At 39.0% G+C, this 18,893-nt stretch overlaps 1 protein-coding gene across 2 annotated transcripts in view; it reads left to right on the top strand.

Annotated features, from left to right (window-relative positions):
• CHD2 (chromodomain helicase DNA binding protein 2) overlaps positions 1-18,893 on the top strand; it is a 121,744-nt gene that overhangs the window by 22,165 nt on the left and 80,686 nt on the right. Inside the window, exons 3-10 of one of the 2 annotated variants that reach the window (XM_077774384.1) lie at positions 150-381; positions 4,351-4,437; positions 6,093-6,154; positions 12,073-12,180; positions 14,388-14,528; positions 16,000-16,133; positions 17,224-17,449; positions 18,724-18,824. In XM_077774384.1, coding sequence (XP_077630510.1) covers positions 150-381; positions 4,351-4,437; positions 6,093-6,154; positions 12,073-12,180; positions 14,388-14,528; positions 16,000-16,133; positions 17,224-17,449; positions 18,724-18,824 — 1,091 coding nt within the window. The remainder of the gene's footprint in view (positions 1-149; positions 382-4,350; positions 4,438-6,092; positions 6,155-12,072; positions 12,181-14,387; positions 14,529-15,999; positions 16,134-17,223; positions 17,450-18,723; positions 18,825-18,893) is intronic. The other variant, XM_077774385.1, reaches the window with a different exon arrangement.

The raw sequence follows: 18,893 nt of genomic DNA, 5'->3' as shown, positions 1-18,893 counted from the left end.
AGGTTGTGATTTTGTATTATCAGGATTATTCTCTGCTGTCATTTTACCACTTTTAAAAAAGATTTCTGTGGAATTTTTTAAAAAACAGATTTATGTGGCAGTTCTTAAAACTTGTAAAAATTTATTTATTTTTTTATTTTTTTATTAAGTCACTCAGCATCTGAAGAGGCTTCGGGTTCAGACTCAGGCAGCCAGTCGGAGAGTGAGCAGGGCAGCGATCCAGGAAGTGGACATGGCAGTGAGTCAAATAGCAGTTCTGAATCTTCAGAGAGCCAGTCGGAATCTGAAAGTGAGTCGGCGGGTTCCAAATCCCAGCCAGTTCTTCCAGAAGCCAAAGAGAAGCCAGCCTCTAAGAAGGAACGGATAGCTGATGTGAAGAAGGTATCTACTTTGCTAATACAGTGGAAATGTGCTGCTGGCTAGGACCAGCAAGCAGAACTTTATTTTGTGTGGAAAACTCATTAGTATATCTGAATAATGAAAACTACCACCACCTTTTGTAATAATATACTGTCTGTAGATATGAAGATTGTTTTCTGTTCTATTTGATATAGTAGACACAGGGCCATAAGGGAAATAATTAGAATGAACCATCGAATTACAGGGCAAAAAGACTATTTTATAGTTTTGGTTTTTAACATTTAAGAAAGGTAATAGTACCAAACAATACAGAAAGAATTACTGACAGATGATTCTGGAATGTAGTTGTGAAGCTTAGTTATGGATAATAACAGTTCAAGAATAAAGGCAGTTTTTCTTCTCTGAAGGATGGAAGGAAAATACTTCTCGGAAGTTATCTACATCTAGGCAGTGTAGGTGTTGTTTGCTTAACAAAGAAGAGTCTTGTAGCAAAGAATGCAAAAAGGCAAAAATTGAAGTGCATAGTGTCTTCTCACTGATGCATAAATTTGGGATGCATTCCTTTGGGGGAAAAATTAATGACTTGGCCTAATTACTCACAAGAGCGCAGCTGATCTTTTAAAATTCCATTTTGAGACAGTTCGGTGTGAATCACTGAAAATAGAAAAGAATATTCTTTTAGAAATTTGGAAGATTTCCTAATGAAAGCTTTATGCCAAATTAGTTTTTATTCTTCTAAGACAGAAATCTTCATCTGAGCACTCAGATTTTTGTAGTAGTACAAATAATTTTAATTTACCTGCAGGTTCCACAGAATAGCTTTGATAGATGCTTCAATGGATGTGCCATTAAGGATAAGAGAATGAAAGCTGTCCCTGCTAATTCAGTCATCACCAGTGACTTTTAGACACTCAAGTGTTTTACCTTGTCACCTGCTCGGTGTGCTGGTGGACCTTTCACAAGAGGAGTGCAGAAAGGCCCTGCATATAGAGCACCACTGAGAGATTTTGCTCTGAGGATCCCTGAACTCAGAGGCTTACTCCCCAGGCTTGTAGCAGAAGGCTTTGCTTGGCAGTCTTCAGAGTATAATGTCTGAGCCTGGTTTCCTCTACATCTAGACCAGGTATTCTTTTTAGAACACCACAACATACTTTTGAAGGAAGTATAATGGATAGAAAATGTCTGGATACAACCTTCTTCTTCTGTGCAGTGGAGAATTCTTTACTTGAAGAGATTAAAGGAAGCCACAGAAACTGTGACTTAGTGTTTTAAAACTTCACTGAAATCTAGTTGATCAGGATTTACAGCTGTTAACTATAAGATCATATATATATATATATATATATAAATATGTAAGTAAGATAAAAAGGAATTAGAAATTATTACTAAGACTGAGTTTCAAAATATAAGCTTCAGAATGAAGTATTAAAATACATTTTAATTTAAAACTTGGAGAGCATGTGTGCGCATGTGAGCAAGTTGGGTAGTGGGCAGAGGGAGGAGAGTCTTGAGCAACAGGTTCTGTGCTCAGCACAGAGCCTGACATTGGGTTACATTTCAGGACCTTGAGATCGTGAGCTGAGCCAAAATTAAGAGTCGGACACTTTAACTGACTGAGTCCCCCAGGTGCCCCTAAAATACACTTTCAGAGTTAAGGCAATAAATTCCAAAAAGTTAATAAGGTTAACAGGTGGGTGGATGTACTAACTAGTTAGAATGATTGGATTGTGACTTTCCCCCCAACTTTATTTATTTATTTTTGAGAGAGAGAGAGAGCAAGGAAGCAGGAGAGGGAGAGAGAGAATCCCAAGCAGGCTCTGCACTCTCCTGATGCAGGACACAAACTCCCAAACCATGGGATCATGACCTGAGCAGAAATCAAGAGTTGGAGCTTAGCTGACTGAGCCACCCAGGTGCCCAGATCAGATTGTGACTTAAATGTTACTATTCTAAAATGAGAACTTCTGAGGAAGGTTCTTTGTTTTCTGTGTACACAGTAGCTTTTTTATCGAAGAGTTGAATTGAATATTGTAGCCCTCAAAAGGACAAAGATGAACTCAAGAGGATTTTATTTATTTATTTCAAAAAAATTTTTTTAACATTTTATTTATTTCTGAGAGAGAGACAGAGACAGCGTGAGCAGGGGAGGGTCAGAGAGAGAGGGAGACAAAGAATCTGAAATAGGCTCCAGACTCTGAGCTGTCAGCACAGAGCCCGACGCGGGCCGGAACCCACGAACCGCGAGATCATGACCTGAGCCAAAGTCGGACACTTAACCGACTGAGCCACCCAGGCGCCCCTCAAGATGATTTTAGTGTGTATGCATTACAGTATATCCTGTAATACAATCTCAGCAGTTGAGCTTGAATGCCTAATATTTTAAAATGATGAAACTAATTGGTGCAGTGACATTTAAATGATTTAGCTACCCCAGTTGATAAAAGCTCCTTAAATACCTGTGTTGAGTAATTTTGTACCTTTAGCAGAAGTCCAGAAAGGGGTAAGGGTTGGATTGGGGTTGGGGTTGGGGTTGGCAGGGTTAGAGTAAACTTTTTTGTCCCCTTCCTTTCTTTGCCAGATTTGTTGAGAATCCTGCTGCCTCTGTCACCCAATTTTCCTGTCACTTGGTTATTCTTAATTCCTTCTGGTTGGACCTTTTGTCTTCCTGACTCTGAGATTATTGTAAGGCCATTATGGATTTGTCACCTTTATAAACTAGGAACACTAGATTACATGACTACATTGGATTCTTGTTCTAAAGTGCCTTTTCCTGGAACATCTTGCTTATTTTCTTTGGAGGCTTTGGTTTTATTCAGCTTGCTTGGCACTTTTTTTTCTTTTTCTTTTTTCTTTTTTTTTTTTTAAAGATGCTGTTGATAATATCCTCCCTTGCCTTAGTGACATTCTGTTTTTCTGGGTTGTCTTTCATCAATTTTGTCTTTTTTGGGGTCCACTTTCTACACACTTTATGAGTCTCAGCCAGTGGTTTCTCCTGTGGCCTCACTTTCTAAATATTGTCATGACATTCGCCATCACCTGTGTTTTGACAACAAACCCACATTTCTAATCTTGGCTGTCAGGCATCTCCTACATGTGTAATTTTTGTTAAACATCTTCATTATTCACAATCCATCCAAATTCCTTTTGCCTCTGTGTGACTGATTTCATGAGAAAACCACAGGATATACTTGGCAGGAGTTCTCTCTGGAAAGGAGAGTGAGATTGGGGGTAGGGGGTTTAGACTCTCATTGTTAGAGGTTGGAACGGTCTTTTACATTTTTTTCTATAGATTTATTTATTTGTGCCTTTTAAATAAGATGACGGTGTATTGAGAAAAAAGATTTCAACTAATCTCTCCTTTCACCTTCATTTATATATTTCTATCACTAGTGAGGATTGTTCCTGAACATCAAGTCCTAAAGACTAGGGTTAATTACTGCTGGAGAATACAGTGAAGTGTACAGAGACAGGGTAGCAGTGGTGCTCATCTGAGAACTTCTATCTGAGTGTCAGAAATGCCTAATTTGTGTGCATCTGGCATGTTACACGTCCCAAGGAATTTAAGGAAATAGACAAATGTGCTGATTCTTACTTCATAAGATGTGTTGGAGCCCTGCTTGATTTTTGATTTCCCAGATGGGTCAGTGTGCGGTCATAGCTGCTACTAGAAAGCATTAGGGACTTAAAATTTATCAGTAAAGACTTTGTCTTTAGTAGAAGCCTTGCCATATTATTCAACTGTAAGTTTATATTTTAGTGATCAAACAGTGTGCCATGTAGTTTAAGAGCCATTCGGTAAAGAAGAGGCACTGTTAAACTTCAGTGTGTTCCAGGATAATAAAGATGGTACTTTATTGTCTCATAAACAAAACTGACAAAAACACCCTTCTGACATGTAGTTACGTGAATTTTCTTAAATTAAAAGACATGTTCCAGTAATGAAAATAGTAAATCAAAAAAGGATTCACTCATGGTCTATTAATTTTACAGATGTGGGAAGAATATCCTGATGTTTATGGGGTTAGGCGGTCAAACCGAAGCAGACAAGAACCGTCACGATTTAATATTAAGGAGGAGGTAAGGAAAAGACCTGTTTTAGGGGGATACATTTAGACTTCTTATCTTACCTCATCCTTTTCAGCTCCGGTACATGCTACCACTGACATGACTGAATTTTATTCCTTAGAGTTAAGTGATTCTAGTGTGAGCTTTCTCAATCTAGTACGACAAGGAAAACCATAGATAGCTTTTAAAGGAAGAAAGTTACAGGAAGATTGTGTCATAATGAATGTCTTAGTAGAGTGCTAGAGTATTGTACAGAACTTGGTCTCACTTTTTTTTAAGGTTTCTGAGTTTCAAGTGAAATTGATTATTATTGCAAACAGTTTACCTTTTAAAATATCTAATTTCTAAATCTCCTACATTTTGATAAATGAGTCATTGCTTGGTAAACAAATGTCATAGTGGAAGTTGTTTCAGATTTATTTCCGAGAAAGGAAGGAGAGTTTGCTTAACTTAATGCATTTTAACTGATTCTTCAAATTTGCTTTCTATTTTTAGTGTGCAGTATAAAATACTTCACACACATTTAGTCTGATCTTACTGTGAGAGATTGAGTAGTTTCTTGGTTTTTTAAAATTGGTAATAATGTACCGGGTTCTGTTGTTTCTACAGAATAGATTTTTCTCACCTTTCTCAGTTTGTGTGGTATTTTTGTCAATTCTTACCTCTATAATAGGTGTATAGACCACATTCTGAAGAAACGCTCTTTTGTGCTTCAGTGAGTTGTCCTCTTTTCTGTATTCTTAGGAGGACTTTGCTATTCTTAAGTATGTAACATTCTTCTGATGAAAGTTAATATCCGGGGGCTAGTGAGATGGGGGTGGGGTATGGTAAACATATTTTAAAAATCTAATTGACTGTAACATCCTCTTTGCCTTTATGGTATTTTATTTTGAGTGACCTCTGAGCTGGTTTGCCTGAGCTTTCTTTTTCCACAGTGTCTAGGACAAGGTTCCTGAGCCATATTTGTTACAACCAGTCACATAGTTGTATCAGTCTTTTCCTCGTTTATAGATCCATTAACACATTATCTGTAGGGCACAAGACCGCAATAGGAATAGTTTGCCAGTTTGCCTAATTTGGGGGGAAAAGAGCTGTTTCAGTGTTTCTGCCTATAAACCTTCCGTGGCCTGGTGCTGTCAGCAGGGCGCTGTTGGCTCATGGTTGAACATGCTCTGTAATGAGTCTAAAATGGAACAGGTCAGCAGTCACCGCCTTAAATGACATACCAAATGTTATGGCGTTTCACATGATATTCTGGATCTATAGTATTGAGTATGGTTGCCACTAACATGTGGCTTTTAAAGTTTTAAGGTAAAATAAACTAACATGAAAGATTCTGTTCCTTAGCGGCACTAGCCACGTTTCAGGGGCTCAGTGGTCACGTGTGGCTGCTGGCCACTAGATTGGAGCCTGCAGATACAGAGAATTTTATTGGACTGCGCTCTTGTAGAAGTCAAGCTGAGAGAAGGGTGGGAGAAGGGTTTCCCAGTGTTAGAGGTAACCCTGCCATAACAAATTAAGTTTCAAAGGAAAAGAAGAGTGAGTACCACTAAACCCAGGGTTCTGTTGTCCGAAAGCTCATAGTGAGTAATGTTATGGGGGTCGTGTTGTCCCTACGAACTGTGAATTAAAGTCTGTAATCATTTTTCCCCCCTCACACACTGAAGGCAAGTAGCGGGTCTGAGAGTGGGAGCCCAAAAAGAAGAGGCCAAAGGCAGCTGAAGAAACAGTAAGTCTTCCACGGGGCAGTTAACTTCCCCCAGGGTTTCGAATGCGTCAGCCTCTCCGGGGCTGCCTTCTCTGTGCGGCCGTCGGCCCGGGTCCTGGAGTCTGCAGCTTCTCTTGCTGTCTTCGGTTTCAGTCCGTCACGACCCACTGCAGCGGCAGCCCTCCAAGCTCGGGGTGGCGTGTGTTCCCACGTGCTTGGGCTGCTTCTTGGGGCACACCCCAGCTTGTTCATTTGGTTAGCCTGGTTAGCCCAGTTGTGTTTTCCTTAAAAATGTGCACCAGTTCTATTCCGGTTGAGGAAGGAACAAATTTAGATGTTCTCTTTTTCCTTTACCAGAACAAATTTAGATGTTCTCTTTTTCCTTTTCGTTTGTTCTTTGTGTGGATATGGCAAAACTGGATTTGTTGGACTGGACATCCAATTTTGTATGAAATTTCAAATTGTTGTTACCGTATAATTTTAATACTGCAGTTTACAAGCCAGAAAATTTTAATTCTTAACATGACATTCCTTTAGGACATAGATTATGTATTCATTATTTAAAAAATTTACAAATTCGACTTAATTAAGGTGAAAAATTTTTGATTTTTGTTTTTTTTTTTGAGAATGAAAATCATTTTTGGAGGGTGTCTGGATCTCTTTGACAGTCTGAATTACAGCCTGCCTCTTAAGGAGCTTCATTTGAAAATATAGCTGTTAAAAACTTGGCAGACAAATTCAGGGGTTTCTCATGGTAAACACTTGTCCGTGGTACCTAGTAAAATAGAGCCCCAGATATATATATTCTCTGTTTGAAAATATTAGTAATCCTTTATAAGTATTTGGTCTAAGGCACAGAGGAGTTTGAGTTTTTTAAACCCATTCTCTCATCTTCAAAATAGAGTAATACTCATTCAGCCAACCTAACAGGGTTACTGGGAACTGTGCTAGAAAAAGTCGAGTATTTAGTATTGTCCTCTATAGAGCACACACACTTTCATTTGTATTTGAAATATTTGTTAGAGTTGGAGGAAAAACTGTAGGCAGGCCTGCGCTTCTTGGGATCTTAGAAGGCTCTGTTCTCCTCCAGTCCCTGGCCTGTGTGGGAGACTACTCTGATCTGGTGGTCTTGGGATCCTTGAGGAAGTCTGTACATGTGCTCTTTCCTCTACCATCTGGCTATGTTCTGCTGGTCTCTTGACTGGGATCTAAATGGTGCTGTGCTTGAAAACTTCCAAGTCTTACTTCAGTGGTGTCTGGGTGTGCAGAACCCCACCAGTCCCTATACTTCCTTTCCTTCTGTTGATCCTAGGATCCTAGAATTCTCTAAAGTTGACAGTTCTCAGAGGCCTTCTTTCCCTGAGTTCCTTGTAGGGGATTGTATCTTCTGTAAGGCCACTTCCCTCCCCCGGCCTCTTCCCTAGGAACTTAGCCAGAGCTACAGGAGTTCCCCTCATGCTTGTTTTGTCCCTGGGCTGGCCTCGCTTCCTGCCCTCCTCTGGGCTGCAGGTGAGTACTGGGGCTTATGACGAACTCTTTTCCCAAGTCTGTGTAATCATAATAATACTATTTGGGGGTGCAGTAGCTGCTGACACTCCTGTTACAAGGCTCAGCACTAAAGGGGGCCTGTGTGATCTGAGTAAGCCTAACAAGACCTAGTGTGCGGGCATGTGGATTTCAGAATTGAGAGACTCACTCAAAGGGAACAAGAGATTGTAGCACAAGGAAATGTTTTTCTGAAACACTGCACACTGTACCACAGATTTTAAAGTTTTTGAAAAGCTATTTTTTAAAACTTTTTTTAATTCAAACTTTAAAAACATTCTAAGAATAAAAAGTAGTAGTATAAAGACTGCCTGTGTATTTTACCTAGATTTACCATTGGTTACCACTTTTGCCTCATTTACTTTATCGTTGTGAGTGCTTTCTTTGTAAGTATTTATGCATGCACACGCATAATATTTTTTCTGAACCACTTAAGACTAAGATTGACACACATCATGGCCTTTTACCCCTAAATACTGAAGTGTGGATTTCCTAAGAATAAGGATACTCTTCTTTCTTAAGCACAGAATAGTTTTAATATAAGTAGATCTAACATTGCTAAAATTCTTTTGTCTAATCCATATTCCCATTTTGTTAATTGACCCATTAGTGTCTTTTATAACATTTCCAACCTCCGCTGAAGGGTCTCATCCTGGGTTAGGTACTGTGTTAGTGGTCTTTCACAGCCTTTCTGTGCTTTTATGACCTTGGCATCTTAGAAGAATACAATCTTACAAGGAAATAACTCCCCAGAGTCATAATGTGAGTTAGCATTTTAAAAATTTAGCAGTTATACAGCATAATTTTTCTGCACGATACTGAGAACATTTATCAAGTTCGCAATGTTGAAAATTTGAGAGATGATGCTTAAGAATTCAGATTTCTAGGGTTTTGTGTTTTGTTTTGTTTTTTTGAGAAAATCTGTCAGTGCTGGTCCCTGTAACAGTGGTCTTTGTAACCTTGAGATGGACTAGGAGTTCTCTGTTTGACTTCATTTACAGTCCTTACCTGGCCCTAGTGGGTACTGGGGATTGTAACCCCTGACCTAGTCATGCTACCCAGCAATTTTTTAAATTTTATTTGACCCACTCATGCTGTTTTGGTTATTGAACCCTCTTTCATGCAGTACTTCTTAATGTTGTCCAAATTTGTGAAATGTATAGGACTTACGCTGACCCATTACAGTCCCATCAATGTTTCAAGCCACTCTAGAACGGTTCCAGAACATTTTCTCCAAACTGGAATTTAGAAAAACAAGAAATGTGTTAGCCATAAATTACTTGAAGCTTTTCTTCTGGGGCCATAGTTATTTTTTTCTTTCCAGTTCTTTGAATTGGAACTCTGTCACAAACTAGTGACACAGTGGAGGAGAATCCGTTTGCCCCAGATTTTTCTTTTTCATTGAAACTTGTTTCTGAAAGGCATTTTTCTCTGGGAAAATATATTGAAAATCAGTGAAGTGTAAGCAATTCTTTCCTTCTTTTCCTAATCTGCCTTCTAAAGTGGAGGAGAAAGGAATCCCCTTCTGGGCTCGTAGAGATAGTAGGAAGCTCAGTGACTCTTGGCCAGAATTTAGGCCCATTTTATTTACAGAGGAATTTTGTTCGTTCCCTTCTTTACAGTTGTTTAAATTTAAATATGGCTTTTTTATGTCTGTTTACATTGCTATGGGGCCTCAGTGGCCAAATCTTTTTTGTTGTTGTTGTTTTACTAGTTTTTTAAATGTTTTATTTATTTCTGAGAGAGAGACAGCATGAGCAGGGGAGGGTCAGAGAGAGAGGGAGACATAATCCAAAGACAGGCTCCAGGCTATGAGCTTTCAGCACAGAGCCTGACGCAGGGCTCGAACCCACGAACCGTGAGATCATGACCTGAGCGAGATCATGACCTGAGCTGAAGTCAGACGCTTAACCGACTGAGCCACCCAGACGCCCCCAGATCTTCGTATTTTTATCCCCAGTTCTCTCTTAAGGAATCCTGCTAGCACCCTCTTAGAGCTGGATCTGCCTTTTCAAGTCTCCTTTAACATATGAAAAAGTTTTTAATCATAACCTTACATTTTAGACAATGCATTGTAGCCTGACTTAGACATATGGCTTAGGGAGTTGTGCTCATAAAGTTTGCGTTATGTATAAGAAGCCAGTGATCTAGGAGAGCCCTCTACATCTGCAAAGTTGGGAAGTAATCTTTTTATAATGATCAGTCTCCTCACCTCCCTTTTATGCAAAGTGACTTAGTATTGCTAATCTAACTTTTTCCTCTGTTCTTGAAAGTTAAAACAAAATTTAAAATAATCCAGCCGGTTCCAAATACACATACATACTAACTCACTTAGGTCTTTTAAGCCTTCTCTTGTTCAGATCCTCCCAGAATGTATAAGACTGGCCTTTCCTGATTTTGTGATCTTTAGTGGGTTATCATTGAGAGGAGGAGGGCTGCAGGTTTGACATGTAATGCCAAACATCTTGTTCTCACTGGGCTTTAGTTTCCTTCTCTAGGAAGAGGACTTGGGGCCAGTTGATTTGCTCAGTTTTTATGCATTCTCATACTGGAGGTTTCTGAGTCTTCCTGGTTGTCTGTAAGTCTATAAACCTCCAATTTAACTGGAGGACTCTAGCTTCAACACTGATTCTGTCAGTTTACTGCCATCTTAGTCTGATAAAGTCTTAGAAGTGGACCTTATTAACTGCCCTGATTTAGGTTCTTAATTCCTGTGGAGTTCTGTAAATTACAATTAATATATGACTGTGCATCTCTCTCATCTGATCTCTCTCTCTCATCTTAATTGTTCATGTTCTTTCAAGCTTGTTAACTGTGAAACCACTTCTCTCCAGTTTGACGAAGTATGCCTCTTCTGAGGGCCAAACTGTTCTCCTCCCAAAGAAGACTGCAGTCTCATGTGCCAGTCTTCCAGTGCTCGGAGACACCTTCCTTTCTTCCTTCCTGGCCATCCCCTTGGTTCCTTAACAAATGTTTGTTGTGCTAGGTTCTAGGGAAGGGGGCTAATATGCCTAGAGTATAGTTAGATATAAGGACATTTTTGCTTAAAAAGAGACCTGCAAGGATATTAGTCAATAGACCGTAATGTCTTAACGGTCTGTGTCCAAAAGTACCCTACCGGTTTGTTAGACTGATATGGTTCATTCTTTAATTATTTCTTTATTTAACAAAGGAGTAGCTCCATTTCCTTGCCTTTGTGCTGAACTCTGGTACGAAGATGAAGACAAGTGGCCCTGCCTGCTAGAAGCAGTCAGTTACTCTAAGTGAAACAGATAGGAAACAAATAGGGCTAGTAGAACTTGAGGAATGTACATATAAGTGCTCTACTGCCTTTTCATGCTTCCTAAACTAGGGTGGCTACTGCACTTTTTAGGAAGATTCTTAGGAATCTGCAGATAAGGCACCTTCCGCTATTCCTTTGACCCATTCTTCATGAAAAATATTGACTTGACTTTGTCATTCTGTGACAGTTGTCTTCAGCACAATCTTATTTCCTATGCATAGACCCAGAGGCACAGTGTTAGTTGTTTTGTAAAATTTCAGATACTTGCCTGTGAGGCCCCCCCTCCAGATATTTCATGCTCAGTGACTTACATGTTCTTTCCTTTTTCCCTGGAAATGAGCTACGTCCCACGTTTGGTCTTTAAGTAAACCTCAAAAACTCGTTGGGGTGGTAGGAGAAACCTATAAGGTATGGCTCGTTAAAGCCTTCTAAGATCTCAAGGAGCAAAGGAACACCTACTGTATCTAATAATTATTAAAAACTATATCTTTAGCTGAACAGATTATTTAATTAAGTGGTAGGTTTATCATCGAAAAATAATGTTAGGGTCTGTTTTATCAAATCTTTTCTAAAGATGTTAACATATCTAGTAGTTTTAAAAGAAGTTTATAACCAGTATTAGAATGTATTAAGATTCACATTTTTAGGCCTCACAGTAGATTCTGCTAAATCAGAAACTGTGGCAGTAGTCCAGAAAATTGTTTTAACAAGTTCTTTAGGTGGTTCTGATCATCTTACATTTGAGAACCACTGGTCTAGTATATATTACGACTTCAATCTGTTCAATGGTAGTAGTAAATAAAAATAGGGTATAAGAGATTTAACAGCTTTTTTTCCCAGAATAGTTTAAAAAAATACTTCCTTAGTTTCCATTTTCATTTATTTTTGTCACCAGAGGAAAAATAGGAATAGATATTACACAGTCCAAGAAGGAACACAGCCAGAATTTAAATAGAGCTAGAATAAACTTTTTTTAGCCATAATACCTAAAATATACATGTTCTGCCTTGTGGAGAATCTGATTGAAATTGGTTTTGTCAGATTCTTCAAACTAAACAATCCTGAGGAGTTCTTTTAGAAAAAAATCATTTTGCTTTGCTTTTGATCACAGAGAAAAATGGAAACGGGAGCCCTCAGAAGATGAACAGGAACAAGGCACCAGTGCAGAGAGTGAACCAGAGCAGAAAAAAGTGAAAGCCAGAAGACCTGTCCCCAGAAGGTGCGGTGTTTGCTTGAACATCTCTGCTTCTGGTGGAGCTTAGTTTGTGCTAGTTGGAGAAGGATGGTACAGTGGTAGAATGATGGCACACAGTGTGTTGAGCTTCTGGGCTTTAGACGTCTGGGCTCCCTTCTTGCCAGGCTACCTTGTTAGCAACTGACTGATTAGGTGATGAGGATGCTGAATTTGACAGTGGGTGTTTGCATGGTGTGTTGTGTAGAGTGAAGCTTCTGTTTCTTATTCTCTGGTTTACTAGTTACGAGGGGTGAATGTATCTTCTTTTAAAAAAGGCACCCTGTGTATTGGAGTAGTATGCAGGCTTTTTTGGGAAGAACAAATTCCTAAGTTTAAAATGCTGTTTTGCTGGTTGATAACATGCTTCCCTGTTTTTTACCTTGTTCTTAGAATCTAACATTAAACAGGGAATCTGCTTGTGCAGGGAATAAAGTGGGCCACGGTGGCAGGGAACTTTGATAATTAAAAAAAAAGTTTGTTTATTTTGAGAGGTGGGGTGATGGGCAGGGAGAGAGGGAGAGAGAGAATTCCATGCAGGCTTCGTGCTGTCAGCACAGAGCCTGATGTCAGGCTTGATCTCACAAACCATGAGACCATGACCTGAGCCAGAATCGAGAATTAGACTTAACCAATCTGAGCCACCCGGGTGCCCGAAAACTTTGGTAATTTGATCAGCTGACTGGCAACATAAGATACTCATGTTGAGGAAAGGAAGACAGGAGGCAGAGACAGATTGCAGGGGAATTTTCCTCCTTGCAGAATTGCTTAGGATGGGGGTTGATGGGCTGTTGCCTTTGGGCCACATCCCACTCAATCATCTCTTTCTGTATGGCCTGCGAGCTTAGTATAGCTTTTATAGATAAACATTAATATTTTGGTGATAGGCAACACTAAATTTGAACCTCAGTCAAGTGAAGTGTTATCCCTTCAAAAAGAATTCAGTTCTTGTCATTAGATGTGTATCACAAAAGTACTGTGATTATTAATTTGAGTATTGTCAATAAAAATTATGTGAAAATTTATTTTCTTTCATTATGTAAGGGCCTATGTGGTGGCCTCAATTTTGCCTTTTGTCTGGGAAAGCCAACAGTATTTATGCTCTGGTCCTTTGCAGCAAGCATTTGCCTACCTCTGAGTTAGGACACTGTACCCCGGCCCCTCACCGTGGCAGGGGAATTTGTCAGCTGAGTTTGGTCATAGGACTAGAAGGCAACTTCAACTTTCTCTTCTAGAGTTTACCTGTCATTTATCGAGTCCCTAGTCATCTGTCTGTGTAGTGTTGGTTATGGAAGGTATGAGAGAAACAGATAAGATCGTGAGTTTCCATCTGCCTCTTTCTGCTTTTTTCACCTTTCCGCCCCTGGTAGAGTACTGGTGAGTACTTACAGGAGTGCCCACGCTGTGGTTCTCAGTGGTTCTCAGTCCTGGCTATGCGAGCGTTCCCCTGGGAGGCCGTCTCCTCAGCCTGTGGCAGGGCGTGGTCTCTTGGGTAGTCTTCCAGATCTATTTCGTTCATGTTACAAAAATATATGTGTAGTTATTTTTTTGTCCTTTGCTCCTTTTATACAGATAGCATTTCATGCATCTTGTTCTGCATTTTTCTTTAGTTGTTTTGGAAATCTTTTCATATCAGTACATGGAAAAGTGTTTTTTGTTTTTTTTTTCTTTTTTAAACCTACCTAGTTATTCTGTGTCATGAACTGATTCCCAGTTGATGAAGATTTAGTTTTTCTAGTCTTTTGTTAATTGCAGATGATACTACAGTGAATACTTTATTGTGCCGGTATCCGTGTATATCTGTAAGATCAATTCCCCCGAAGTGGAAAACGTCAACGTTTCTAAATTTGATAGATATTTTCAAATTGTCTGCCAAAGAAGTACCATCAGCAACATGTTGCATGTATATTTTTATGTCAGGTAACCCTCAGGAATAGTTGAGAACCAGTGTCTCAGAATCCACTGCATCTCCTATACATGTTTGAGTATTATTAGTGTTACAGTTACTTTGTGTTGAAAATGCACATTTCTAGTTAATTAGAATCTTAGCACATGGGACCTAGGAATGTACATTTCTGACATTTCCCAGGTTAATACTATGTATGTATTGTGGTTCTGGGCAATTATATAGATTTGAAATAGACACCAAGTGACAGAATAAAAACTTTGCCATTTTTTTTCTCTTCTCATTTTAGAACAGTGCCCAAACCTCGTGTTAAAAAGCAACCTAAGACTCAGCGTGGAAAGAGAAAAAGGCAAGATTCTTCTGATGACGATGATGAAGATGATGAAGCTCCTAAAAGGCAGACTCGTCGCAGAGCGGCTAAAAACGTTAGGTAGGTTATGTCCTGGAAGTTTTTCATTAGTGTAAGGGTGATATGATAGTTGGTTAGAACTTGGTTTGGGTAAGTCCACAATTTTGCTTTTTTTTTTTTTTTTTTTTTTTAAGTTTATTTTGAGAGAGAGAGAGAGAGAGAGTGTGCTTATGCACACACTTGAGAGCATGAGCCAGGCAGGGCAGAGAGAGAGAAGCCCAGGCAGGCCCCACGCTGTAAGCGTGGAGTGGATTTGGGTCTCAGACCCACAAACCATTAGATCATGGCCTGAGCTGAAACCAAGATTCCAATGCTCAGCTGACTGAACCACCCAGGCGCCTCCAGGATTTTGCGTTTTTGTAGGTAAAAATAATGACCCGTGTCCTGAGGTTGTTGTTTAGAAATCTGATCAGTGTTCTTGTGGAAAGAATGATGTTGGCTAATGGGAATGTTGAAGGAATAACAATGTCTCTTTTAAGGCCTTCATTCCTGTAAAGAAAAGTGCTTTCAAGTTGATGTTGTATTGAGGTGGGTTAGTGATAACTGTCTTCATTTCCATAACATCCTTTTTCAGGAAAGATGTTTGGATTGTATTCTCACTTCTCTTCTGAGGGTCACTTTATGTAGTGGAATTTTGGTATAATTTTATTAAGCTTGCTAATAGGATGTGGAGCATTAATAGAAAATGAAATAAAGCAACAGATACATGCAGACATCAGTATTTTACTTTGAGTCCCAGGATAGTTCATTTTTCTTTTAGAGCATACACAGGTTTCTTTTGGTCTACTTAGAGATGGTGAAACTAAGTCTTGGAGTATTAACCTGTCCGTGTGTCCAGTTAATGATTCCAGAGTTTGGAGGAGGCACTGATTTTGCCAATGTATACTTTTTCCTCCTGCAGCTGTTGTACATCCAGGATTGTGTTTTTCTCTTGTGTGGCTCCCAAACCATTTGTTGTTTATATATGGTGGAAGGTTACATTTTAATATTTTACTACTGGGAAGTAAGTATGTTGAAGGTTTTAAGAAGGTTGAGAGTACTTAGATTTCATATTCTTGTTATCAGACAAAATACAGGGTTAAGACATTTCATCTTAGAAATATTGTTTCTTTTTTTTTTGCTTAATGAAACAGCTGACTTTTCTTTGTAGTTGTTTTGTTTGTAGTTGTTTCTTGTTTACATAATAGCGTCATGTTGAAAAACAAAAGCATAGGCATGTCCTTGTAGTTTTCTATATCTTGCTTACACAAATCGCTATAAACAGTAGTCTTTTTATTTTGAACTGTGAGTAAGCCTTCCTGCAGCTCTCCATGAGCATGCATTAATACTTAAGTAGGAGGAAGTAAGAACTTTGAGCCCACTTTATCTGTGGCTGATCTTAAAACAGTGTGTTGGAGCCAAAAGTGTATGGTTCCTTAACGGTGTTGTATTTGATGGTGTTTAATTCTGGAAAGGTAGTCTTTGATTTATCGAGCATTGTTTCTTAATGCAGCTATAAGGAAGATGATGACTTTGAGACCGACTCTGACGACCTCATCGAAATGACTGGAGAAGGAGCCGATGAGCAGCAGGACAACAGTGAAACTATTGAGAAGGTCTTAGACTCAAGGCTGGGAAAGAAAGGAGGTACGTGTCTTTGGGGAGCAAATTACGTCTTACCTACTCAGTGAGGCCCAAATCTTGTATTTCAGCTCTGAGATGAAGAATTTCAGTCCATGCTTGTATTGGTTGTGAAATGTGGAAGTTTTCTGATAGAATGTCATATTTCATTGCTGAGGATGTAGGCATGTTTCCGACATATTGTCTCTGAGACTTGAAAATTAAGATAGTAAAGATGTGTTCATAGCTTAAAAAGCAGTGATGTAGCAGAGATTCTGGTTTATAAACCTAAAACAATTTACCTTTAATTAGGTGTTTTCTAAATCTCCTGGATGATAGTGAATGAAGATTTTTTTATATTTAAGTTGGACATGTCTTATAACTCAGTTCCTTTAAAGTAACCTTTCCATGGAGAAAATATCAAAGTATTGCCTAATTCTTTTTTCTTTTTCTCTCCTCTTTTTTTTTTTCCTATCCAGCCTCATTTGAGGTTTAGGAGTTAACAGAGAACTTTGGGTGGGTGGATGGGTAATTGGTGTGGAATGGTTGGGGTGGTGGTGGGAAGTTTTCTTTTTCTTTTCCTTTTTCTTTTTAATGTTTATTCATTTTTGAGAGACAGAGACAGAATTCAAGTGGGGGAGGAGCAGAGAGGGGAGACACAGAATCTGAACTAGCTCTAGGCTCTGAGCTGTCAGCACAGAGCCCAACGTGGGCCTCGAACCCATGAGCCGTGAGATCATGGGCTGAGCTGAAGTTGGACACTCAGTCGACTGAGCTATCCAGGCGCCCCTGTTTTCTTTAGTGTTCCTGGAGAGACAGATTCGTTTTTTGAGTTAGTAGCGACCAGACCAAAAGGATGTTTATACACAAGGATTTCTTTGATTTTACCAGCATATTTTGGAAAACATTTTAAAGTGTAGAAATTGAGTTTGCATTTTGAAAATATTTGAAATTACAAATCTTGTTCATCCTGTATTGTTTGTGAATTTCTGCTTATTTTTTAGTCAGAGGATTTTGATGCTTCATCCAAAAAGATTCTTTAGCTGAATATGTACTTGAAGCTTTTTTAGGGTCTGATTTAATATACTTTTAAATGTTTACCGTAATCCTTTTGCAGCCACTGGAGCTTCTACTACTGTATATGCGATTGAAGCTAATGGAGACCCTAGTGGCGACTTTGACTCTGAAAAGGATGAGGGTGAAGTCCAGTACCTCATCAAGTGGAAGGGTTGGTCTTACATCCACAGCACATGGGAGAGTGAAGAATCCTTACAACAGCAGAAAGTGAAGGGCCTAAAAAAATTAGAGAACTTCAAGAAGAAAGAGGATGAAATCAAGCAATGGTACATTTTTCAAGCAATGGTATATTTGCAGCCTTGAGGGAAGATTTTTAGATAGTGTGTGGAGCACATAGCCATCTAGGAACTCAGATTTTGCCTTGATTATTTGAACACAGAGCCAGTCAGAATTCCATTTTATAAAATTGGAATTTTTATATAGATCTATATGGCTGCCAATTTTGCAGAGTTTAGTAATAAAAATAAGTAGCTTATGGAGCATTTTGTACACCCGGTGTTTTTAATCCTCACAATAAGCCCATGAGATTTGTACCATTGTACACATTTTGTGGATAGGAAGAGGGAGGCACAAGGCAGCTTTTCCAGGAGGACCCAGGATTGGATTTCTGGCAGCCCTAGTCCAGAGCTAAGCTCTTAGGCAACCTGTTAGTCTCCTGTGATTATGCTGGGGTAGCTTAGAGGTCAGGAGTTAATATTCCAGAGCCATCTGGGTTACAATACACTTAACACTGATCTCGGTTTTACACAATTTGCAGAAATGATGTGACAGAAACAGATAACTCCTGAAGTTGTGATAGATCATTGTGTTTTTAGCTTGCTTGCATCTTTGAAGGTGGTTACGTTGCATATGAGAAATATGTGGGGGCTATAGCACTCACAGACTTAAACCGACTAATTAGAGGTATCAGCTTCAATCCTGAAGACCCACCTGCCAGTGTGATGTGATCAGGTTATTTTGTGTTAGAAATAGGGCCAGATGGGTTCTAATTCCCATTTTACTTCTTTGCACAATGTGTTCCTTCAGTTAATCACTTATTTTTCCTTTACATATCCCTGAGATGGGGTAGGTTGTAAAGCAGTTACAAATTTAAATTCCTCGGAAGTACGGTAATCGTTCATTTCAGGTTGCCAGTGTTGCCCTTTTATAGATTTTTAGTCCCAAGAATAAATAGCTTTCTATAAAAGCGACATTTAATCTCTCCTAAGGCACATACCTATATGAAAAAGGCATGTTTCCTTTTAAATCTGGAAGACACTTTTATGGTCCTATTCCATTTAGATATTTGAATCTATTACACAAAGTAATTATTTTTAGGTTTCTTTATAAAGAAGGAACAACTGGTATGCTTTATGAGTCTAAGGTTTTCTAAAAGTATGTTTTTTATAAAATCTTTGGCTTAATTACTAGTAATGGATTGCTAAAGGGACAGATGGAAGTAAAGACTCCATTTCCTTTGTTCCTTTTAGACTTTGCCTTGATAGATTTGTATGGATCTCCCAAATCTAATTGGTATGTATCTTTTCTGTCTTCTGTCTAGGTTAGGAAAAGTTTCTCCTGAAGATGTGGAATATTTCAACTGCCAACAAGAGCTGGCCTCAGAGTTGAACAAACAGTATCAGATAGTCGAAAGAATAATCGGTGAGCACGTGGAAACGTATTTCAGCAGTGTTTGAGCTCTACACATCATGGCTTTTGGTTTTGGGGTAA

Source organism: Crocuta crocuta, unplaced genomic scaffold (assembly GCF_008692635.1).
Source record: "Crocuta crocuta isolate KB4526 unplaced genomic scaffold, BGI_CrCroc_1.0 scaffold7, whole genome shotgun sequence".
Lineage (NCBI taxonomy): Eukaryota > Metazoa > Chordata > Mammalia > Carnivora > Hyaenidae > Crocuta > Crocuta crocuta.
Note: the sequence above shows the minus strand (reverse complement) of the source record. Positions and strands in the feature narration are given on the sequence as shown.